This window comes from Diadema setosum, chromosome 10, assembly GCF_964275005.1.
Source record: "Diadema setosum chromosome 10, eeDiaSeto1, whole genome shotgun sequence".
In the NCBI taxonomy this organism is placed as follows: domain Eukaryota; kingdom Metazoa; phylum Echinodermata; class Echinoidea; order Diadematoida; family Diadematidae; genus Diadema; species Diadema setosum.
Genome location: NC_092694.1, coordinates 23,088,114 through 23,110,556, shown reverse-complemented (window position 1 = coordinate 23,110,556; position 22,443 = coordinate 23,088,114). Strand labels below are relative to the sequence as shown.

At 38.1% G+C, this 22,443-nt stretch overlaps 2 protein-coding genes across 2 annotated transcripts in view; one reads left to right on the top strand and one right to left on the bottom strand.

Annotated features, from left to right (window-relative positions):
- Window positions 1-22,443, bottom strand: part of LOC140233678 (DNA primase large subunit-like) — a 53,714-nt gene that overhangs the window by 24,271 nt on the left and 7,000 nt on the right. Inside the window, exons 7-11 of the mRNA XM_072313777.1 lie at window positions 22,142-22,288; window positions 20,213-20,395; window positions 19,207-19,333; window positions 15,569-15,651; window positions 12,446-12,611 (exon numbers count right to left, since the gene is read on the bottom strand). Of these exons, the coding sequence (XP_072169878.1) occupies window positions 12,446-12,611; window positions 15,569-15,651; window positions 19,207-19,333; window positions 20,213-20,395; window positions 22,142-22,288 (706 nt within the window). The remainder of the gene's footprint in view (window positions 1-12,445; window positions 12,612-15,568; window positions 15,652-19,206; window positions 19,334-20,212; window positions 20,396-22,141; window positions 22,289-22,443) is intronic.
- On the top strand, window positions 1,984-5,248 carry LOC140234214 (uncharacterized). Its single transcript, XM_072314276.1, has one exon. It carries the CDS (start codon window positions 2,124-2,126, stop codon window positions 4,623-4,625), a length of 2,502 nt encoding a protein of 833 aa, XP_072170377.1. The 5' UTR covers window positions 1,984-2,123; the 3' UTR covers window positions 4,626-5,248.

Below are 22,443 nucleotides of genomic sequence, written 5' to 3'. Positions count from 1 at the left end.
TTTCTTTTTATACTGATCAGCCCATCATTTTTGCACGGAAAGAAGTGAATTTTACAGATCCCTTTCAGCTGTCGTGAGATAAGATTTGTATTAGATGTAGGGGAGTGAGTGTGACATTGTCTATTCTGTAGCACACTGAAATGTCTGGTCAGGTGGACAGCAAGTCAGTATTTTAACATCTCTGACGTCCATCATGTGAGTAATTTGTTTGGCTACGTACGCACAAAGGATCCTGGTACACAGTTAATTTGTGTGCTTCTGTCTACTGGTTTAATTATCCTGTCCTGCTTGACATTTGGCTTGCCAGATTCTTACTACCTCAATATGCATCATCAAGTGTGAGACATAGAATCGTAGAAAAAGTGTAATTGCATGGGTTTACAACTGTATGACAAGCTTGTGTTAAAAAAAGAGACAAAATTATTGTAGGTGTTGGGGAAAAAAAATGTGGAATTACCTGCGATCTGTCCTTAATAATATGCAACAAAATGGATTAGTATTGAATAGAAGTAAAAATGACAAATATCAGTGACTTATCCTGGAGAACAATTGTGTGAACGTCTTTACTGGATATATAGCTGTTTTTTGTTTTTATATTATCAGGTTATCACAGGGCTCCAATTCTGGGCTTTTCTGTCCTTATTTTGTATGCATCTTGTAGTTTTCAGGTCTTCATACATTGTATCTTCCTAAGTTTACTAAGTCTAAGTGTAGCTTCCTACGATGTGTGGTTTACATGTACATCAACTCAGAAATTTCCAGGTGATTGTATACTTTAAGTCAGCTAAGTGTTGTGTGTCACAACAAACCACTTACCCATTTATTTTGAAGCAATGGGCAAAAGAAGCAATTTCTTCAAACCCCCACACCATTGTCTTCTACTGGTTTCTACAATAGATCAAATATGAACACTCAGAGAGCAAGGAGCAATTAAAAAGGAAGAACTTTATGTACACACTCTTGAGATAGTTGGTTTCACTCTACAAAGAATTCACAAGTAACCTGATAAGTGATTGAAACATGTTTCTGGAGCTTTTGATTGCACGAATGCAATACTGTGTTTTCAAATGTCAGCCCTTTGTTCAAAGATTTAGCAGCTAGTGGTCTTTTCATTTGAAATCTAAAAGAAAATACATGGAGATGATTATAATGTATGATCTGGGGGGCATTTCATGAAGGAACTTGTCGGATAAAATATCTGACAAGTCAATTATATCCGACAAGTTTTGAGAAATTCTTTAGTCTGATTGGCTTATTTCTCTGAACTTGTTGGACATTTTATCCGACAAGTTCCTCCATGAAATGCCCCCCTGAAAAAACATGGATGTTGTAATGTGTGATACCAGAAATCTTCACTCCGAAAGGACAACAACTATATTTGGAAAGTGCATTTTAACACATTTTTAGCAACTGAAATATTCTGCCAAGACAATATGATATTCCTTAAAAATGAACCATAACTGTATGTGCCTGGCAAACTCAAGTTTGAATAGAAAGCTTTCAAATTAGAAATTGTGTGGCAGGAAAGTACAGTGCACACACTGCCCAGTGACATGAAATGGGTATAAATGTACACTTCAGTATGAACTGGTACTTTCATTAACTCGGTATCCTGTACGTGATTCCCAACCTTTATTTTAACTGCACATATGTTTATATTACTGATTGCTGCCATATTTCCATTAAATAGTACTTTAATTAATCAACCATCCATTTGCCCTTTCCCTATATCCTTTGATCGTTGGCTGTGGCCCACATTTCACTCTTGTTGTATTGTTTGTTTGTTTTCTTGTCAGGTTTTTGCAGAAGAAACGTGATCAGCACGGCCCTTTCCAGCTTGGGTGTTGCATAGACATTTGGAAGGATGACACTTCCTGGTTGACATCAGAAGCTGCACAAGGCTAACCACTGACGTGCATGCATCACAACCCGTGTCATAAGTTCGTCACTTCAGTTCAGTGAAACTGAGAGATCGAGTGACTGCCGTCGTTGGAGGGAAATGATTAGATTTGTAGACCGTGAATAAAATCCTGTTGATTCTCATGGTGATCCATATGTGCTGATCTTCGATTTCTTCAAAATTCGTTTGAGCCTCAACATCAGAGGAATTTGAATCTGTCACAATGGCTGAGGAAATACAGAGACTGCTGGAATGCCCTATGTGCCTGGAGCTCTTCAACTCTTCAACGCGATGGCCAAAACTTTTGCCGTGCCAGCATACTCTGTGCTTGGAGTGCATGGACATGCTCAACCAGGGTAGCAAGCTGCAGTGCCCTCAGTGCCGGCAGGAGCATGCATGCCCAGCAGAGGGCCCCCAGCAGCTTCCCAACAACTTCACTATGCTGGCATTACTTGAGGTTCAGCAGAAGTCTGGCCCATCTCCTGCCACTCAGAATTTCAAGGAACATTTGTCATCAGCTCCTCCCAAGTCTGAATCAAAGCCTCCAGCTATAAATGAGGGAGTGCGAAATTCTATCGCTCTGTTGGCGAAAAAGCTCCAGGAAAAGTCTGTGGAACTAAGTAAGATTGATGGCAAGGAAAAGCAAACTGAAGAGCTGTTTCTATCTGTGAAAAATCAGGTAGACAAAGCCTTTGAGGCAAGGACTCGTGAACTGCAGTTGCGTCGGGATCAGATGATCAAACAACTTGCCAGTGCCCGGCAAGAAGAACTGGCTTTCATTCAGGGTCAAAGAGTTAGCGCGTATCAGTACCTGCAGAAACTCCAAGTGGACTTCTCCAAAATGCGGCAGTCTCTCATGTCATCTGTTGAACCAAGGGAAGCTGACTTGATCAATCTGCTGAGCATGTGTCGAGGATACCTTGCACAGATTGAACACTATGCTCTGAACATTGACCAACGAATCTGTAATGTTGCATTTTCAGATCCCAATCAGCAGCAACTCTCAATTAGTATCCAGGCATATGGGTGCTTGAACATTAGCACAGACAAACTTAAGTCCATGCAAGCTGCAAGGTCAGGGGTGATGTCCCTTCCTAGCACTTCCATTACCCAAAGTTCCTCTTCAAATCCTTTCAGTTCTCCTTCTTCGCTACCAACTGCTTCCATGAATGCTTCCTCTCCTTCTTTGTCAACATTAGTCAATGGATCAGTGTCTTCTTTCTCAGGGCAAGGATCTCCTGCTAATAGCAATATTCCATTAGGTCAGTCAACAGTCACTGCATCCAGTACTTCTGATCCCCTACCCTCTTATGATGGTCGAGCTTTTGCTTTAACTCGACAGCAAACTGGATCGAGTAGGAGACTTTCTGAACCAGCTGCCATGCTTACAGGTGCTGTGGTTCCTCCCACTCCTGCTGCTCAGCACATCCAGTCACTTTCCAGTCAACCAGAATCTTCCACTTCCAGTCCAGTACTGTCAGCAGGATTACCAACTCAGTCACAGTCGACAAGACAATCTGCCTCGATGCGACACATATCTATGGAGTCAGTTGGGTCATCCTTACCAACTACCACATCCTCGAGTCAGCAACCAAGCCCTGCTGGAGGAGATCAGCCACCTCCTGTTCCTCGTCGACCTGGTAGCATAAGGCTGTCCTCGACCAGCGCACCTGAAAGACCAAGGAGTGTTCTGTTGCGGCAGAACACAGCACCATCTTCAGTCCTTCCTCAAGCACCTCCTCTTCCACCAAGAAGGAACGTGCACATACCAGAGGCGTCTGAACAATCCCGTCAAACTGCAGTTGCTGCAAGTTCTACGAGTACTGGAAACAGCACACACCAGTGGGTGACTTTTGATATGCCGGGCAGACAAAAACCCAGTCAAGACCAGAGCAAGCGAAGTGTGGTAATAGGGCAAATATTTGAGAAACCAGCTGGAGTGCATGCCCTCGACAAGCTCAATAATTGTTTTGCAGTGGTGGATGAATTGCAGCACTGCATCATGGTTGTGAATGAGGAAGGGCGAATGCTTACAAAGATTGGGAGTAGGGGTGGAGGTGCAGGTCAGGTACAATTCCCCAAGTGTGTGTGTACCAATAGCGCTGGTCACCTGATCATCTCAGATTGGTATAACCATAAGGTGCAAATTTGGGATCTCCATGGAAAGTTTCTGAAGCAGTTTGGATCAAGAGGGCAGGCCAACGTCAACTTCAATGGCCCTCTTGGAGTTGTGTGTGACAAAAAGGACAACATTTATGTTTGTGATTACAACAATGGCTGTGTGAAAGTATTTGATCCGCTGGGCAACTACACTCGCCAGATTGGCAAGAAAGGTGAAGGAGACGGCCAGTTTCGCAACCCGTCCTACATCACTTTCACCCAAGGTGGGGAGCTCCTGATCACTGATGCATTCAAGCACTGTGTCCATGTCTTCTCTGCTCAAGGCACCTACCTGTATCGCTTCGGCAAGTGGGGCACTGGTCCTGGAGAGCTGAATTGCCCCAGTGGCATCGCTGTTGATTCCCAAGGATACATCTATGTTGCAAACAGCGGTAACCACCGCATCGAGGTTTTCAACCCGTCTGGATCTTACGCACTCTCTCTTGGACGACATGGGACAGACAGTGGCTTGTTTGATGAACCTCTTGGCATCTCGGTAACCAAAGATGGACGACTGGTGGTCGCAGACTCGGGAAACAGGCGAGTGCAAGTGATATGGCCATGAGTTCAACCTTAAGACAGCTCATTATTGGCAGTCTGTTTGAGATTATGCAAAGTATAATCTACCACCTATATGTACTGGCCATTACAAACTGTGTAATTAGGATTCTCCAACTTTCATGACATGTAGATGTGTATGTCATCCACATGTACAAAAAGTATTCATAATTAAGAGACACTAAAATTTATTTTCTCGTAGAGAATGATGTGATGGGGGTACTACTTGTATGCTATTTGTTGCAATTGGATAATACAAAGAATTTATTTTAAGGGGGGTGGGAGCTATCTCAGGTTTGGATGTGCTCTGACATTTTCAAGCAGATATTTTGCATGAAAACAAATTGTTCATTGAGATCGTGTCATGCTCAGGTTTATCTGTGTACCTCAAAGCTTGATATTCTGGGGAATATGTTTGGCAGAAACTTTTCAATTGCTTTTCCCTACACCTCTGCATACGTACTTGTATGTTTTTTGTAGTTCAACAAAATGTCAATGAAAGGGAAAATACGGCTGAATTCTTATGAATAGAAAGCACCAGTATATTGTGTGTTTGCTGTTTTCGCTCTTTACTCTTTTGTCATGACACACCATAAATGGTCCATGTCCATGCATGAGAGTCGTGAGGCATGAGAGTCATGAGGCATGAGAGCATTTGATTCCAAAAATAGGAGGAGCTGAGGTATTTCCTGAGTTCCTGAGTTTCGTGTGGATACCGGTACTGACAAAAGTAATCCTGTGCTGGTAAGATCAGGGAAAATGCATTTGTGAAGAGATGCTCCTCTCAGTGGAAAAATTGTAATGGATCTCCATTTGTTGCACATTTAAAATGCTGCACAATATCGTCTTGCCTCAACATCTGTACATTTGCCATTCCATCAGTTACAGACCTTACATTATACGCTTTGATGCTGTCTGACCTTGCCCACTGGCATATCCAGTCATATAGGCATGTATTCATTTTAAACAATAAGCTACAATTGTACACTTTACGATGTACATGTAAGTGCGTACAGTGCATTTTCAGTTCTTTCGATGCTAGGAAAATTGGAGAAATACTTTTTTTTGTGGCAGACATTGCATCTTCTGTTAAAAACCAGTAAGTGTTTGATTTATTCAGATCTGTAAACAAAGTTACGTAGGTACTATTGATAATACGATTTACATGTACATGTAGTACAAGTTCTATCATGTCCATATTCATGGCTGAATGTACATGTACATGTACTACAGTTGTAGATACAAAGTTTGTGTCTAGTAATTTCTCTGTAAATAATCAGCTGGAAAAATCCACTACAATGTATACAAAACACAATGTAAGTCTACACTTGTATAATGTGTTTTGAGAATCAACAGGGAGTACTGGTAGCTTATGTCAGCAGAGATTCATTGACCACAAGTGATGTATGACCATACAGCTGTACCAGTGTGACAAAAAGATATTGTGCACTTTAATAAAATTTAATGTAAGTGTACTAGCAAGTGTATGTTCAGGACAGTGGTACTTACAACTACAGCAGTTACTCTCATATGACAGTTTGGCCACGATATTTCAACAAGTAATATGATTATCAGAAAATCTAATTGTGTTAAAAATGTGACATTGAATGTACAGATCAAAGAGACTAACTATAGCATATCAATCATAGATTGTAAATAAAGTGTGTACAAATGTTGTATATTACTGGGAAATGCTTAAATCCTTAAATACTTTAGTATCCATGTATTCCAGACAATATTTTAGTAACTGTAAATACACTTTTGATGTGGGGTAAACATCCATTTTATACAATATATTTTTTATATGTCTACCAGGAAATCTTCTCATTACTATAAAGTGTCACATGACAACAAAATTTCACAGTTCTAAATGTATAGAATGACAGGAAATGACATCGAGATCTGTTTTCACCATGTATTGCTCATCGGGAAATTTGGAAATGTTTGTTAATACTGTACGCACCTAAGATGCAAGATTTGGATATTGCATGCCCTGTGTGTCCAACACATAAATCAAAAGCTACCAAGCTTCACTGAGTAATTATCCACCAATAAATATTCCATGTACAACATACACATAATCCCTTCTACTGTTGCTTTTTGTGAATGCCCAGTTCCAGTTACTGGGGGTGGGGTTAAGACTTGCAAATTGTATTTTCCTGCAACAGTAATTTTTCATGGAACCTCCTGCATGTCATAGTGGACTACAATTTATTTCATATACAAATTATTCATTCTTTATTTAGTTCATTTCAACTTCTGAGATGATTCCTTTTTTTTTTATTTGGTTTCAACTAGTGGAAATTAAATTGAATGTAGTAACAGGACACGGCTACAGCATGTGTCAAACACTCAGACTTTGTGCTGGATTTGGTACAAATTTTCATATATAAGTCAACTGTTACGAGAGATTAGCACACTTGTTAACATCAATCCTGGTGCCATTGTCCCCAAAATCCTATTTCATTGTTTGTTTGTTTGTTTGTTTGTTTGTTTGTTTTTTTTGGGGGGGGGATGAAGCATTGGTGCCTGCTTCATAAAAAAAAAGTTTTAAAAAAATCATTGGGTAATGGATAGTATGTGAGCAAAATGATTATACATGTCAGAAAATATGCCTGAACTCAACCACTGTGCATGGCTGAAAAAAATGCACTACTACAGCTGTATTGATGCTGTCAGGACCACCTTCCACAAATCCTGTGGATATAATGTGCAAAAGCTGTTCTGACAGAACACTTTTACAAATTTGGCTTCCGAACTACTCCTGCATTATTGCATACCAGTGCATGCCAGTTAGTACCACATACAATTGTAATCTGTGTTTGGTCATATCGAATTTACAAATTGTCCACAAAATGCTTTAATCTTTCGGACATGCATTGTTCATGCATTGGTTTTCATTGCCACGATATACTTGCAGCAGTCACTTTTTTTTTCTTTTCGGTCACAAAGACTTATTCTGCAATTTTGTAACTGAGTTATGTGCTTCCATGCTGTCCAGCATTATGGCACACAGTTTGTTTTGTTTTTTAAATTTCGCTGAAGTCTAAACTTACAATGGCTGAATATCTTCATGTGTAAAATTGTGTCTGTATCCTGTAGCATATCACGCTATTAAAGGAGAAGCCTTTCTTTTTTAAACTAAATTGTGACTGCCCAAGCAACTATACTGTGGGCACAAATTACCATAGAAGTTGCTCTTAAATCATGGCATCGATAAAATTTGGCAAGAAAAACATCTCCTAGGCATATTGCTTCTACACGATAATTGAGTTCAATCAGAAGAACAAGAAAACATCCTTTAGTAGCTGTCCTAAAGTTTCATTCGCTGACAGGAAGGAAGTAATTTTTGTTCCTTTCTTTTCTGTAAAAAGGCAAAGGTGAAGCCAAGATGCAAAGCATTCTCTGTGCAAGATTTTGTAGATGTGCACTGTTCTTTGTGTGTTACATAAGCATGTTCTATCAAAAGTGCATTGATCATATAAATAGGGTAGACATCTGTGACTATTTTTCTTTTGTGTGTGTGTGTCTGTACAAATGTTTTAATCCCATCCATGTTGACATTTGAGCATGTCGTCAAATTTGCATTTCCCTTTGCTTCACAAAACAAAATAGGACTTGGCTTATAAAGTGAGAATCTTACTTTACTGTTAAATAAGTACACTTTTTCTTTTATGTGTTGCTTGAAGGTTTTTTTTTTTTTCTTTTTATTCCAAGTAACTATGCTGTAATACAGTGTATCATAGGGGGATTTTTTTCTCTCTGACACTCTAAAAGGCATGTCAGCTGTTGAAAGTTCTTTTATGATTTTAATGAAAGACATCTTTGAAAAAACAAGTTTCCCTTTTATCTGTGACCTTAATAAAGAATTATCATACCATCATGTAAAGTACTGAGGCACGGTAAGGGATGACCAGAATTTCCACATAGTGAATTAACATACACTATAGTGATGTAGGTGTGATATTTTCTTTGTGGTCTTTTGTTTCACAAATATTAAATTCAGAAGGCATTAAAGCGCAAACTGACATATAATCTAATCTGTACCACACCATGCTGTACTATACCATATAGTGTGTGCACTGCCTTTGAAATATTTTTGGTATCTGATTTATTGACTGCTCATCACGTCAAGTAAGAAAACATATGTATTCCCTCTCAATATTGTTTGCTATTACTGTAAAGGATAGCATTCGATGATATCGCCAAACACTTACTCACCCCCACAGGTTCTTCATCAAACTCGAAGTTTCACATTTATATCATCATACAACATATTCAGGCCTTAGCATGGACCTTTCCCTTTAACATCCGACGTCGTATAAAACAAACAGTGAATGGCCTTTGTTCGCGCAGTAGAACAAGATTTCGCCTTTGATGAAAGATGAGAAGCATTGTTCTGCAAGGCAAAGCGAAGTTGAATATTGTGTCTCATCTTTCACCCCGTGGGAAATTTCTTATCCTCACATTCAGGACTGTTCAATTTTTGTATATTGTACCAAACTATATCGTACTATAATTTACCATACCATTCCTGTGTGAGCAAAAGATTAATAAAACATTTGAACATACACGCAGTAGTGAGTATGTAGTTGTTTACTACATACAAAGGTGTTATCTGTCATTCAGAACAAGTTTATGTGATTCCTTTGAAACCCATTTTATCTGCATACATTTATTGAATTTCTTATCAATAAACAAATTGTTTTCAATGTCATAAATATGCTTAACATCTATCTCCTGCTTAGAGGAGCATCAGTATATTTCCTCAGTTACTGTTGTAGATATTTGTGTGATTATTGGTGAACAGAAACCCTATACTTTTGTTGGGCAGTACGTATTTGCAGTGGTTTTGTGTTACAGATATTGGCAATAAATCATCTATCAAATTGCTGTTGCTGTGGTAATGCGCAGAATGATTCATCATCATCTGCAGGACGATAAATGACTTTGAAACCTTTACGTGCACAAAATGACGCAATTTAGGGGAGCTGGTTGTACATTTATGTAGTGCAGTTAATCTAAACATTATTCATGTACCAACAATGTTAAGAGTACTTTTGTGAGATAAAATGTAGAAACAGGCCTGTTGTATGCAAGTTTTGTACGACCCAAAGCATAAATATCATTATTCTGTCAATATTATCTTTTGTTACAAAGAAGAAGCCTAGTGCTGGTTTTTATACAATAAAGTTCTAGAAGCATATCACTGTATTTCATATACATGTAGTTCTAATTTGTGTGTGTGTGTGTGTGTGTGTGTGTCAGAAAGAGAGAGAGAGGGAGAGAGAGGAAGGTCCATTGATTGTCTCATGAGCACATGTAACTGTTACACTGAGGAGATGAAAGGAAAATTCTAAGAGAGCCAGAAAATGTTAGTGAAGGTGTACTGATTAAAATGTCGACACATTCTCGGGGGGATAGGGTATCTATTTTACAGGACTAGGCCACAAGTTCACCTTTGTAAACATACGGATTGAGTAAATGCGGCAATATCAGCAGAACACATCGGTGTAATTTTTTTAGGAAAATCAGATAATCCATTCTAAAGTTACAAATTTTTAAAGTCTCTGTGCAGTCACTGCTGGATGAGAAGACTACTACAGTTTATGGTGTCACATGTGTAGAATGATTTAGTTAAGGAAAATATTTTTTCTTAAATTCACAAACTTTCATTTTTGAAAAAGTACACATTCCCTCGACTTGTCACAGAGGTATGTTAACAATAATGTCCTTCCACCTGCCTTCTGAAAGAGGCAAATCAAGTGCTCTTTTATCATTCAAGAAAAGTGAAAATATGTTGAATTTTCTTTTATTTTCTTTATGTCGTTCTACACATGTGACATCACAAGCTGAAGAAGTCTTCTTATCCGGCCATGGTGGCACTGGAACTTTAAAAAAAATCATAACTCTTGTATGGATTTTCCACTTTTCTTCAAAATTTCTCTGGTATGTTCTATCAATATTGCTGCATTCTCTCAATTCACATGTGTATAAAGGTGAACTTGTCCTTTAAGCCACTTCATCCTTCTGATGTACAACATACAATGCACTCCTATTACAACAAGCACGATCATAGCAAATTTTTGTTACAATGAAGTAAAAATTCAGATCCCCAAATTACATTGTATATTCTGTACAATTTTGCTTTATCAGATATAGGCATTATTTGTTTGGATATTCGAAAATTTTGATATAACAAAAAAAAAAAAAATATGCCAGTACAGAGGACTTGTTTAAAATGGGAGTCACTTGGATCTGTACTGTAAAGGTGGAGACTTTCCTCACTCTGCTGGGTGAGATAAATTTTGCTTGTTTTTAATTCCTTGGCATCAAAACATTAAATGATGTTACATGTAACAGGTCAAAACAGTTGGTCGCTTTTACTTTTGTCAGAGGCTATTTTTGAGATTGCGAACCAAAGTGACTGAATGAGAAATAAAAATGATCTCCTCTTAAAAAGCAAAGTTAGTGTGTACCTAACTCAGAGGCAAAATAAATAATGCATTTGCTGTGGGAGACAATTGTCTGGCATATTTTTTGTTTTGCAAGTGTCAGCAAACTTACAAAAAAAAAAAATGAATTGAAAACCAATGCAAAATATGCTGTACCTAGCATATTGGTACTGTGGTACACAGATCTACAAGGAAGTCAATATTTCCTAAGCAGTTGTAACTGTTCAGAGCTCTTTCAAAACTAATATTTCGATTAATAATTACACACTACATTTGTAAAGGTGCTGTATGAAGCTGTCATCTTTTTGTTGCTGTCAATAGTGAAAGAGAAAGTTGATTTGATGAAAGGAAATGCAATAAAACCTAAAGATTGGCTCAGATTATGGTAGACTGTGATTCAGGAAAGGGAACCCGTGTCCATATGACTGGAATATGAGGAATCGTGCACAAACTATAATAGTCATGAGACTAAAACAGCTCTGTCACAATCCTGGCAGCTTGCCATTGTAGGATGACTTGCTGACTTTCAATATCTCTTTTTTCATTGAAATTTGTCCAACATTGCTTGATGTTTGCTGATCTGTTACTTTCTTTCACTTCAGGTAAACAGCATTGTAACAATCTATGAAACAATCTATGAAACAATCTATGCAAATCAGGGCCCTGTTTTATGAAGAGTTATTTTATGGCTAATTTCTGTCTTGAGTATGGCAACCTGTGTGGTAAGGGAATTCACAATCGATTATATCTTTTGATTAAATGGGGCTTAGTACTCACAAAGAATGATACTCTTTGAATGCTTATTATCATTCCTAGTTCAGTAATATGCTTGTACTTTTCATCTGCATTTCTTCTGGCAAAATCATCCTGTGAGAAATGATCTATATGCTTGAAGAATCAAACTGTACGACAACCACACATTTCTCAGTAAGCTGCATATTTTTGAAAGGTTCATTCATGAGGTTAGCTCACACACCATAACACCACAGTATGCTACTGACAGTGCTCGTTTCCCGAGGATAGGAGAAAGAGCCTAGATGACCTCCAAGAGAACTCAGTTCAAACTGCTCCACAGATGAAGGCTTTCCATCACTGACTGGCAGAAGACCCACTACTAAGCTCCTGGACTGTTTTCACTTAAAATTGATTGCATTAATTTATATGCTGTGCATTTTCCTTCTGTGGTACACACACTCAAAGAACATAGAGTTTGAAAAAAAAAAAACACACACAAATCTCTAAGATACTGGAAGAAGGATGTAAGTCCAAACACAAACAAAGAGAGGAAAATGAAGATGAACACGAGGAAGGAAAAGAAGGAGAGGAAGAAAAGTGAGAGAAAAAAGAAGAAGCTCCTTAGTATATTCCTTACCTTCACCCTTCCTAGCGCTGCTTCCACCACCACGGACCCTCACACTCTCCTCAAAGTACTGGTTGGGATGATTCAAGAGGAACTCTGCCTCGGGGACGTTGTGTGAGAGCTCAAAGTACCTGGTGCAGGCCAACTGGTAGTGGTTCCCTTTGACCAAGTCCATCACCTTGCAAAGCAAATTGATTGAATACATTTTTTTTTTTTATAATGTCATCTATTGTTCATAATCTTTATTTGGAGCACAGACCATCACAACATTTTGACTTTTTTTTAGCACATTGCAATCTGCTCTCGCATTTATAAGCTATTTGATGAAATACAGTTTTGACAACAATGTACAGTAGTGAAAATCTAGGAAGAAACCAAAAACAGCCTCCAGCAGCTCAGTACTCACCTTAGCATAAAAATAGATTTTATGTTGATGCAAATTCCATGTGGTGCCCCTTAAAAGTATGTCATTATTAAAGTGAGCTGTAGTTATGTACCTCTAAAGGTTTTTCCCCCCCCCCCCCCCTATTAACAGTCCTCATTCTGTACTGTTAAAGGTATCTAAAAACAATACACATTACCTGCACTACCGACAGAGGGACGATGATTGAAACTTATGGGAGGGATAACACAAAAGATCTGTAATAAATGGAAGGGTATTCCTGTTTAAAAGGCCTCTATGAATGGAATGGCAAGCAACAGGGGACTTTTAGCACAAACATATTACTCCCCCAAAGGCCCAATGGGGCCATGCTGACATTGTTCAAAACATGTAAAGGTATTACATGCAACATTACTCTGCTGAATCTAAAGCAGATTACAATTGAAATTTTGCTTTGGGCCCAGACCTTGGGCCTGCATTAGGGTCACATCCTGTTCTATTTGAATAACCTTGTGTTCCCTGCCCCTTAATGAAGATTTCTGCCAAATTAGTACAAAATCTTGGCTTGAGTGGTGCAGATTTTACATGCAATGGACAAATGTTGACAAAATATGCACAACAGACAACAGATATTTATTACACACAACAGTCTAAGCCAGTTTAAAAAAGTTTTATTTTCCAAGAAGGAAATCAATCTGTAAATCTCTCTGAAGCACATGCGGTTTTGAACACTTAACAATCTCTTTAGTTCAAAGTAATGATTTTTGCATCAAGTTATTTTTTAAATTTATCAATCAGTTGCAATCTCTGCAGCTATTTTAATTCCTTGCAAAGAACCTTGCAGAGATATAAGAGGCATAGCTGTCAAATAATAATAATAATAATAATAATAGTGGATACTTGTATAGCGCACAGGTCCTCTTTTCAGTGCTCATGGCGCTTCAAAAATGAAAAAAATATCATATATTTACATGCATATACATATTCAAACATTTCAACAAAGAAGAAAATGGTAAACAAAAGCAAATATATACCAAATAAAGAATACAACATATATCAATTAAAAATACAATATTGATCCAATATTAATGACATACAGCAATTACAGTCCTCAGTATGAAAGGAACAGATAAGTTTTAAGTTTGGATTTGAATGACTCTGTAGATGACAGTTCCCTTAACTGAAGAGGTAACTGATTCCACAATTTTGGTCCCATAACGGAACAAGAGACCCGCGGGTCTAGCGCTCACCTGAGTATCGCAAGTTCACCTTTCACGCAGTCACTAATCTAAATTATTCACAGCTCTACTAAAATTTGACCAGGCATTCTCAAGTAGAAGATGAAAATGTACAATAACTTATAAGGGCCCAAATTTTTTAAGATTCCTTAATTTGGGGGGATTGGGAACCCCTGGGGCCCACTGGGTGGGGCATGGTGCCCACTTTGATAAATTGAGATCCTGACCCCCTAGGGATGCTACCTGCCAAGTTTGAGGTTTTCAGGAAGAAGATGAAAATGTACAATTCAGGCCCCCATTTGGACCTTCCCACCCCCCCCCCCCCCCCCCCCCCCGCCCCCAAGAGGGGCACCCCTGGATCTGCTGTGAACAAACTTGAAACTACAGTCATTAATGTACTCACTCATAGTATTATCTTAGCTCTATCACTTCTGATTCTAGAGAAGATTTTTAAAGATTCCTTCATTTTGGAGGGTTTGGGCCCCCCTGGGGGCCCCCTGGGTGGGGCATGGTGCCCATCTTAACAAAATGAGATCCTAACCCCCTTGGGATGCTACCTGCCAAGTTTGGTGAAAATGGGTCATGGGGTTCTCAAGAACAAGATGAAAATGTACAATTTAGGCCCTATTAGGACCCCTCCCCACCCCCCTCCCCATACTCATAGTATTAACTTAGCTCTATCACTTCTGGTTCTAGAGAAGAAGATTTTTACAGATTCCTTAATTTTGGGGGGTTTGGGCCCCCCTGGGGGCCCCCTGGGGGCCCCCTGGGTGGGGCATGGTGCCCATTTTTGCAAATTGAGTTCCTAACCCCCTAGGGATGCTACCTGCCAAGTTTGATGAAAATTAGTCTTGGGGTTTTCAAGAAGAAGATGAAAATGTAAAAAGTTTACGCACGACGGACGCCGGACGAAGGGCGATCGCAATAGCTCACTTGAGCCTTTGGCTCAGGTGAGCTAAAAAGCACGATCACCATACCCATGTTTTACTCTGGGTGTTTGGAGTAAGAATGCATCTGATGATGAACGTAGCCTTCGTGTCGGATTGTATTTTTGAACAGAATTACTTATGTATATTGGGGAAAAAGAATGAACTGAATGATGTACTAATAACAGAATCTTGAAAATAATCCTTTTTTTTGCTTGTACAATACAGTGATGAGCACATTACAAGTTTCAGAAAGACAGAACAAATTTAAAATGAAAAAGAAAATACATTTTACTTTATCAACAGGAAATAATTGTTCTGATCATGATGTCATGCAAAATTTGATAAACAAAACAGTGAAAGATAGAATTTAGTCCTACCAGCTAATGTCCACATAATTTCAAAAGTCAATGTTTCTTCTCATTATTCAGTGAATCCTACTTATAAATTTGTTCTTCGGTAAGTGAGTATGTTTCTAAGATAATTCTACCAAATCCCAACCAGCCTACTACAACTTTATATCTCTAGTCTCAAAGAATTTGTTAATATATTACATTTCATCATGAACAACACAAATGTTTCAACCTACCTGATCAACTCCATTTTGGGTCAGACCATATGACGAGAGACGCTGCTTGAGCAAAGGGGCGTCGGTATGACGGAATGGGCAACCTGGGGTTATGGAAATAAAACATTACTAAAAGTGTGTCTATGCTTAAATGCTGTGTCAATCAATTAGGGCAAGACAAAACAGAGAGAAGACTTGTTATGAAGACAAATTTCTTTAGAAATATGCTCATAGCACTGTGACTGAGTTTGGATATAGCGGTATCTCACATGGCCACAACAGAAGCAGCAAGCAACCACTACCAAAGAACCAACAGCTGTAAGTCTCCCTCTAAAGGACTTAACAATAAAGATGGAGTGCCTTGCCAAGAAAACCATGGCAACTGCTTCCAATGATCTTTTCATCTTTGGTTCATAATTAATGACTTTGGTCAATTAGAAATCCTACATGAAAAATCCATTTCCCCAAAACAAAAACAAAAACAAAAACACAAAAATGACATGAAGGAAGAATTAGTAGGCAGCAGTATTTCATCTCAGCTACAAAGGGTAAAGGCTTTTATTTCAGCAAAGGCCTTTCTGCCAACAAAGGAAGTAGTTAAGAACTAGGAGAGAATGGCCTTTTCAGCATCAAGAGAAGTCAAAATGGTTTTGGTTTCTGGTTTGTTTTTTTTTCTAAACACACAACCAAAACAAAATCAGCTGAGCTGATAAGAGCAAATTTTTGCAGAGAATGAATAGAGGGGAAAGACGATGCTGGTATGTATCACTTAGCGGTGCAATAAATGATAAGTATACAGTAAAACATGATATATTCACGGCATGAAAATTTCGCGAATTGGAGCCGACTACCTTTCTCGCAGCATGAAATTTTCGCGAATTTTCGCGAGTGGCATCCAATGCATATTGTGTAGGCAAGGACTTACGCGTGCAATTTAATTTCGTGCATGTCACCGCTCGCGAAATTCGCAAAATTTAAATGCACGCGAACATTCCTCATTTTACAGTAGTCAATTCATGGCTAGTATTTGTTTTATAGTTGATACATATTTACCAGCTATTTACAGCTATGTGCACAAAACTGATGGGCTTAAAACTGCTGAAATTAAACATCTAAAAACAGAGGTTTTTTGGTACCTAAGATATGAATGTAGTAGCCTTGAACTTGAAATCAACGGGTTGAATTCTACTCTTCTTTTTATTGTAGTCCCTAGGATTTAATAGTGCAGTTCTTTTGTGGCCTACGTGCAGTGTGGAATCCATGACTAGATTTTACTTTCACAACCCTGGACAAATCATGAATACTTGGCAGTCCAGTCTCGGACTGGTACTGATGTTGTAGATAGCGAGATCACACATTATAAGACTACACCAAAATGAGCAATATGATTACATTAGAATCTGTGAGCTATCCTCCCAAAATCACTTTCGCTTTAATCCATCAAGCTTTGGGGTAAATTTTGCTGCAGAAATTATCATGTTGTCCTAATTTTTTTTTGAATTGAATTGAAATGGTTTATTGATATCAACATCGTCGCAGCCAAAGGCCGAATTGTGACGTTTTACAGCAAATGATATAAAAGAATACATAAAAATAGCTCGAAAGAGGAATATATTTACAAAAAGATGTAACTATACACATAAATATCCATAACAAACTCAAATGAAGTATACGACTTATTCTATGAAATATAAAATATTACACTTAAAAAAGTCTCTTTATCTTGGCAACTTTGAATTTTACTGCTGAGCCATCCTTAAAGGGATGGTATGGTTTTGGTTGAGATGGGGTTTAAGGTTTCCAACTTTTTTGTGAAATAAAGAGATAGACTCATAAAATATGAAAGAGCATACAATTCTAAGAGGAATTCAAAGTTTACTTGATGAAAATCGGTTTTTAAACCATTGAGAAATCCAAAAACAAAGTAAACAAAAGTGGTCCTAATAAAAGTTGGGTCCCATCTTTTATTAAGACCTCTTTGTTGTTGTTTTTTTTTTTTTTGATATCTCAGCCATTTCAAAACCAATTATCATCAAGTAAACTTTGAATTCCTTAAAGCCCCATTTCAATCAAAACTATATCATCCCTTTAAGAATCAGTCATAGGCTTTTGATAATAGAACTGTGTCTGAAATAAACAATTTTAATTATTGAACATGAACAAAATAGGGCTGAAGTAACAAAAAATACGTTGATAAATATGTTTCTTCTGTCTTATCAAAAACTAGCAATTAATGCTGAAATTATGATAAAGAGAAAGAGCATCACACCATAGCATCTTTTTTTTCTTGGACTTGATCAGTTAAATCACTAATTGTGTAACGAGTCCTTGCAGGTCATATGTGTGAATGTGAGATATTGAGTGCAATTTTCTTTTTCCATGAGTTTCATCAATTCATTACAACTATCTTTTTCACACCTCCATCAAAATAACAATGTCCAAAGACAGAAACATTATGTTCATAAAATTCACATTTTCAAAGATAGCACAGGAATGTGACTATCTTTCATCATACCTGTCTTTGCTTATTGTCAGACATTTACTAATTTGTATTTAAAATTAGAAAGTCATACAAGCTATAACCTAATAGAATTCAACAAAGGTTTAAACCCATTGTGCAAGTACACTGTAGCATGAAAAACCTGGCTGCATTGCAAACAATGTGGTTTTGTATGAACAAAGTTAATCAATTGTAGTTTGCATCAATGAGTCATAATGTAAACAAATTTCAGTGTGATCATAATCATTAGTGTCCACGAAGAATTTAATTGCTTTTTGGAGGTATGCAAACTACAAGTCTGAAAGAATAAAGAAACAGGAAAGTTGAAAGGTGAATGCAAAAATAAATACTTCATTAGAAAATAGGAAAACTGCATATATGAAGCAGAATCACATTTCAGAAAAAAACAAAACAACTAAATTTTTTATTTCAAGAAGAAACTCTTATTCTAAATGAAGTAAACTCAGTCTAAATATCATGTGAAAAGTTGGCAGATCTGCTCATCCCCCCCCCAAAAAAAAAAGAACCAAAAACAAAGAAACACCCAAACAAACAAACAAACAAACCACATACAGCACGTACAGATACACGTATTTGACAAATGTGATTACTCTGTGCTTGCAAAATTAGTACTGTCTGCCAGCATATTTGCTCTTAAGCATTGTCTGTCTGCACCTGAAATGGATATATATCATTTCTTGTTTCATATAATTGTGGAAAAACAACAGTACAGCTGATTTCCTGGTAGTATATAGTGAGTCTAATGTCCTTGCCAGTTTCTAGTCATGCAACTATGTCGCAATGCCAGTCATGAAGATCTGACATGTTGAATTTCCACGACCAGACGTGGAACTTTCAGCCAATCACGCTACTGTACGTACTGATGCCAGTACAGTTGTAAACCTACAGTCTGTATCTACAAGTATGTGGTTTGCTTATTGTGCGGTGTCGAGTCGCACCACTGGTCGTACGACCTGGCTTGGCTCCAGAGTCGTGCGACTAGTCAGATCATGTAGTGTGCAGCACGCTTGAGAAGTGTGGTTGATCTGTTAACCCTTTGCGGACAGACTGATTTTGCTACAACACGCATTTCCCATAGACACCTGCCTGAGTATACGCGGGACTTGTCCTCAATGGGTTAACATAATTTGTGTCTTACCATGATAGTCCCCCTGACCGGGGGCGTTGCTCATGATGACTTTCATGCAGCTATAGGGAGTGTAGTTTGCTCGTTTTCCTTCCTTCCCGTAGTTGTGGCGGATGTTATACGAATACTGCTTTTCAAACTGAAGGCAGGAAGGGGGGGGGGGGAACCAAAGATGTGTCATCAAAAGGCATTTCAAAGTTCCCAATAATGCAACCATAGAATTTTGTCATGTTACAAGTCAAAGCCCTTACAATTTGATCAAATCATTACTTTCATCTAAGATTATGCATCGAGTATTAAGAAATACCATTCAAGTTTGAAGTTTACTCGCACCCAAACCTCACCCATGAAGAAGAAAACATACGTGTATCATTGAATGAAAGAAGCAGTGCAATGGATCCTCTGTTTACTAGCTGTTGCTGAATATCAAAAGTTTACATCATACACCATATGGATAGTTTTTCTCTTGAGGACATAGTGACATGCTAGTCCATCCATCTGCACAGACTGAATTCATTTTATGATACTTGGATTCCAGTTTGCATACATTAGTTGCTGCTTTTCTTTGTTGTAAAGGAAAGCATATAATTGAATAGATTTGTAAATGTGTCTCTTCCTAATAATTACATAATCAGCCCAGCTCTTTTTAGGCATTCCCAATTGATTTGATTTTATGAGTATGTATTATTCAGCGATTCATCTTTTATCATTTCAAACAGGAGTGATATCTTTGCTTTCTTTGTTGATGATACAATAATCAAGTAGTTAGTAATACTTGCATTTCACAGATAATTCAACAGGGCAGTTACACTATGGACTATCTGCCATTAACGTACTGCTCTGGGCAATATACTTTGAGGCATAGCTGAGTCAGATGACTCACACATTTGCTTTAAAAACTTCCACAATTTGATTCAACCATATTATACATGGTACAATTTTCAAATTTCTCACAATGAATCTAGCCATGTTTAAGGTAATGTAACTTCCTTTTCTCTCATAGCCCAGACATTCTCACCTTGTCCATATCCATGATGCGAGTGAACTCTGACCTCCAAAAGGTCATGGCCTGCTCAAGGGTCATGCCGATTCCCTTGAGAAAGAGGCCGTACTGCATCCTGCCTCCGTGACGAAGGTGGTGGTGCTCGCGGAGGGACATATGGAGCTGACGCATGCACAGCGGGAACGACTGCTTGGCCAACTGTAGGGCACAGAAGAAGCAAATACTTATGGACAAAATATAACAAATTTAGAAGGAGAATGATCAAATTTAATGCAAACATGCATTCTGGTTGACATTCATTTTCATCTGCATATCAAATTCTCTCTGCATTGTAAATCTTGAGATATTGCCCTGGCATATGGTCTGGAAAAATAATGCAAAACTTCATATGCATTTAACCTTGCATATTAAAGGCAAATCTCTTGAACTTGCCAGAACTTTGATAAGTACAAGAAAAGTAATGAACAAGTTCTGATACAGCAAATAAGAAGTTTTTCGCAGTATGAGAAATTTCACAAGATTAGCAGCCAACTAAAATATCACATTAACTCATATGATGATTATTTTGGAATGACATAAAAGTCACGTACAAAAATATTCTCATCCCCGGGTTGGTGTACAAGCATAAAAAGCTGAAATTTAGCTAGTGCAGCAACAGAACAATTATGATTGTAATGATAATAACAAAAAGAAACTAGAAATGTCACTATGGCGACTGGTATGCCTCCACCATAATGCATGGTTCTCCTAATAGGTCTATAGTACAATGTCTTGACAATGTGTGATGACAGTTTCATATAATTGGCAAAATATTAACATGACAGGTTTGTAACAAATGTGTTAAATGTTCACTTTCCTTTGACTAGGTTTAATTGGATGAATGGCTATATTGTCTTAGAATGCAGGTAATTGGGGATTTGAGGATTTTTACTTGACTTTTGACCCTTTCATATGTTTATAAGAAAGAAGTGAAATTTAGCACTTTCACTTGACCTTTGACCCATGACCCCTACATTCCCTAGATAATCACTGCCAGTCAGTGCATGCATACGTACTACGTTCCATGAAGATACCTTGAACCATTTGTGAGATATGGAGAAAAAAAGTGAAATTTTAACATTTTCACTTGACCTTTGACCTTACAACCCGAAACACTCTGGAGAATCTTCATTTGGTAGTTCATATATAGGCTAAGTTTCAATAAAATACCTTCAGGCATTGCATAGATCAGGGGGAAATAGTGAAATTTTGTGCATTTGACCTTGACCTTGAGCATGTGTGCCCAAAAGTTGATAGGCACAACTTCACCCACTCATACATATTATGTGTACATGCCAAGTTTCATTAGGATATCTCAAACGCTTTTTTAGTTACGTTGTCCACAAAATTGATTACGGATGGAAGGACGGACGAAGGGACGGACAGATGGACAAAAGGACAGAGAGACAGATGGAAGGACGGATGGACAGATGGACACCCCGAAAACATAATGCCTCTGGCAACACTTCGTGATGGAGGCATAAAAACTCATTATGATTATTTTGGAGATCATACAAAGTCATGTATAAAAACACTCTTTTCCTCAGGTTGGTGTACAAGCATAGTAAACTGAAATTTAGCCAGTGCAATATCAACAACAATCATAATACTCGTAATAACAAAAAGAAAAAGATAACACTTGGGTTTCAATTTCTACAGTTACTGTAAAACAAGGAATGTTCGCGTGCATTTTAATATCTCACATTTCGCGAGAGCCAATGTTCGCAAAGTTAAAATGCACACGAAAGCTCTTGTCTACGCTATAATAAATTGAAAGCCAGAGGCACTTCGCAAATATTTCATGCTGTGAAAAAGGCTGTTGGCTCCAATTCGCAAAATTCATGCCGCTAAAATTTCACATTTTACAGTAGTCTTGGTCCTGGGCAAATTAAATTCAGAACTCACATTGTTGATGTCCTCTAGGTTGATCTTGCAGTTCCCAGACCTCTTGTTGCTGCCATAGTCCTGGCCCAGGTACTGTTTGCTCAGGTTGTTCAGCATTGGCAGGAGGCGGCCATCTTCCTCCAAGTGGGGAACCCCCCTTGCTGTGATCTGAAGAGACACAAAATGGAAGAGTGTGTGATGCTACAAGTCAACCCAACAAAAAGGGGGGGGGGGGGAGTAGCAGTTTTTATCCACTACAGAAATAAAAGGGCATTACAAGACTAAAGAGCACCTTGTCAATGAGAAGCCAAGTTCAGAATATA

Excerpts from the sequence above, each read along its gene's own strand:
- LOC140234214 (XM_072314276.1), top strand. The coding sequence starts at position 2,124 with ATGGCTGAGGAAATACAGAGACTGCTGGAATGCCCTATGTGCCTGGAG.